This window comes from Terrapene carolina, unplaced genomic scaffold (assembly GCF_002925995.2).
Source record: "Terrapene carolina triunguis isolate 2854851 unplaced genomic scaffold, T_m_triunguis-2.0 Scaffold517, whole genome shotgun sequence".
NCBI lineage: Eukaryota > Metazoa > Chordata > Testudines > Emydidae > Terrapene > Terrapene triunguis.
The window spans coordinates 5,052,094-5,055,100 of NW_020664868.1; the positions used below are offsets into that span (position 1 = coordinate 5,052,094).

General features: G+C 69.1%; 1 protein-coding gene across 1 annotated transcript in view; it reads left to right on the plus strand.

Moving 5' to 3' along the window:
• The first annotated feature begins 329 nt into the window (after positions 1–329).
• MARK4 (microtubule affinity regulating kinase 4) overlaps positions 330–3,007 on the plus strand; it is a 45,388-nt gene continuing 42,710 nt past the window's right edge. The window contains exon 1 of the mRNA XM_026658798.2: positions 330–781. Within this exon, the coding sequence (XP_026514583.1) occupies positions 731–781 (51 nt within the window). The 5' untranslated portion in view covers positions 330–730. The remainder of the gene's footprint in view (positions 782–3,007) is intronic.

Genomic DNA, 3,007 nt, shown 5'->3' on the forward strand with positions numbered 1-3,007 from the left:
CCCATCCATCCCTCCACCCCCCTCTCTCTATAGCCACACTATGGACCCACCCCCCCACTCTGCCCCCGTAAGCATCCCAGTGCTTTGTACTGCACCCCACTCCGGGTCCCGCGCTGCCCTACGCCCGGGGATCCAGTGGGACAGGCCGGGGACACGGAGCACCGCGGGCGCAGGGGGAGGAAAACCGGGGGGGGGCTCCAGCCCCCCATCATCCCCGCGGGGCGCGCCGCCTGCGCCTTTAAGAGGCGGGGGGAGGGGTAGCCCCAGCCCAGCCCCGCTCGCTCCCTGACGTCGGTTCCTTCCCTTTCTCTCGCTGTTTTGCAGCCGCCCCGGCCAGGCGGGGACCCCGCTCGCTCGCCCGCCCCGATGGTTCCGCGCTGCCCGGCCAGGGCCGTCCCCGGCAGCCGCAGCCTGGCGTGAGCCCGCGGCTGGTGAGCGCCCGGCGGGCCCGGAGCAGGAGCGGGATGGCCGGAGCCCGCGGCTGGCTCTAGGGGCTCGGGTCCTATTGCACCAGCCGCTCCCTCCCCAGCATCCTCCCAGCGGGCGGCGCCCCGGAGCCGCGGCCGCCCCTGCCCTTTGTGCGCGGGCGAGGGGCGCACGGAGCCGGGCTCCCCGGGGTGGGACCCACCGCCGCAGCCCATCCCCCCTCCTGGGCCATGAGCGCCCCCTTCTAGCCGCGGAGCCGCGCGGGTCCCCCCCGGCCAGCCCCCGCGCCCGGCGCCCGGGGAAGATGTCTTCGCGCACCGCCCTGGCGTCTGGCAACGAGCGGAACTCGGACGCGGTGAGTGAGGGCCGGGCCCTTTGTCCCCCGCGCTGCCCCTTCCCCTGGCCGGAGCCCGGCCCCGCGGGCGGCGCCGGGGATCGATTCGCCTCCCACCCCCTGGCCCGAGCTCGGCTCGCTGGGGAGCCGGGTGGGGCCGGGGCCGCCCCTGCGCTGGGCTGGCCGGGGAGGGGGGCAGATCGGGTGTGCGAGGGAGCGGGGCGGGCTGGGAACGTCTCCCCAGCCCCCGGTGCAGAGAGCCGGGGGGGAGCGGGGCCCAGCCCCCGGTGCAGAGAGCCGGGGGGGGGGGAGCGGGGCCCCAGCTGCGCCCACCTGCAGCATAGTGCTTCTGCAACGGCTCAGCCAGTGGGCCCTTGCAGGCAGGGCGAGCCCAGCACTGGGGCCATTCCCCCAGCCCCGCTGGCTCCCACCCAGCCCACAGCTGGGAGCGAGCAGAGGTGTCGGGTCCCTGAGCCTGCCCCAGCCGAGGGGAGTTATGTTGGGCTGGGGGCGCAGGGGAGCTGGCAGCGTCTGCATCCTGGGTGGGCTGCTAAGGTCAACAATGACATTTGTCTCGGTGAGGGGGCACGTGGTGTCGCTGTGGGAAGGGAGGGGGGCTACCACATGTTGGGGGGGGGCGAGGACTCTGCATTGGCTCGGCCTGGGCCTTAGCCTGCGGCAGCAGGGACACGCCAGGAGGCCTTCGTGGGGTTGCGGGGATGTGGAAGCAGTGAAGGAGGTTGTGGTTTGGGCCTGAACGTCCCCCTGGGGTGTGGAGCTAGAGGAGAAGGGGAATGACCTCCTAGGGCACGGTGAGACCTGCAGACCGTCAACCACACGTGTGCCCACGCGTGCACGCTCACCACCCCTCCCTGACACACACACACATGCCGAGACGCAGACCGGACAGTGGGAGACACAGACCCCCAGCCTCACACCCGCCGACACAACCCCGCACTGGAATCTTCCTAGGAGCCAGGCGGGCCCTGCCCATGGACTCCCATGTCCCCCGCCTTGCACCCTGCCTGGGATGAGGAGAGTCCACGCGTGCCGGTGGTCCTGCTGGCATAGTGACATTGCTTCCGGATCACTTGTGTGTCCTTGCCATGGAATCTCCAGAGCCCTGCCCTGCACTGGATGTACTTTACAGGGAAAAGTAGTTCCTTAGCAACTAAGGTGGCATTTCCTGGTGCCGCAGGGGTGGGGGCCCCCCTCTCTGCCTGGCTCCCTCCGCGGCCTGATATGCCAGTCTCAGACACAGGGTGGCAAATGCGAGGTTTCCCTTGGAATTGCCCGTGTGCTTGGCCTGGGTGGCACCAGGATCTCTGAGCAGGGCTGCTTCGTGGCATGGGAGCCCCAGCGGAAGGCGCCTGGGGTGGCCTCCTCCCGGCTGAGATGAGCCATGTCCCTCCCCCTGCCAGCCTGGGCCAAGCCATCTGCCTGTGGAGGCTGGGGCTCTGCTCCCACCATGGCCTCTGCTGGATGCTCCCATCATGCACTTGGCCTGATGTGGGATGCAGATACCCTGGAGCGCGAGTCAATGAGCCTCTCTCCTCTCCTCGCCTGCGTGGCTCCAATGCTCCTGCTGCTGCGTGTGACATTGGGCAGCCCTCTCCGAGCCCGGCCTGGCCTCCTGGGAGCCCAATCTCCTGCCGGCCCCTTCTCCTGGCCCTTGTGCGGTGGGACAGTTCAGTCCTGGCAACAGCCCAGCGGGCATTGAGACCCAGACATGCCGGGGCACCCGCTCCCTCCCCCTGTGGCCGCCGGAGATGGGGGTGGACAGCAAAGCCAGCGTGGGCCCCATGCTGCTGTCAGCCCTCAGGAGGGAACCTTCTCTGGGGAGATGGCCCTGCTAGTCAAAGAGCTGGGTAACTAGCTTGGTCCCATTGCACCCAGCAAACGGCAGTGAAGTGGCTCTCTTGCATGGGGGGAACGGAGGCACAGAGGGGCAGTGACTCAGGGTCACCCAGTGAGTCAGACAGAGCTGGGGATAGGAGTCCTGATACTCTGTCTCCCCCCGCTGTACCCCACTAGCCCCCACTCCCCTCCTAGAGCCAGGGATCGAACCCAGGAGTCTTGACTCCTCCGAGTCCCAGCCACCAGACTCCACTCCCTTCAGGACTCCTGGGTTCTGTTCCCAGCTCTGTGACCCCCCCCAGCTCCACCCCACTAGACCCCACTCCCCTCGAAGAACTGGGGCTAAACCCAGGAGTCCTGGCTCCCTCCCCCCCCCCCAAAAAGAAGCTT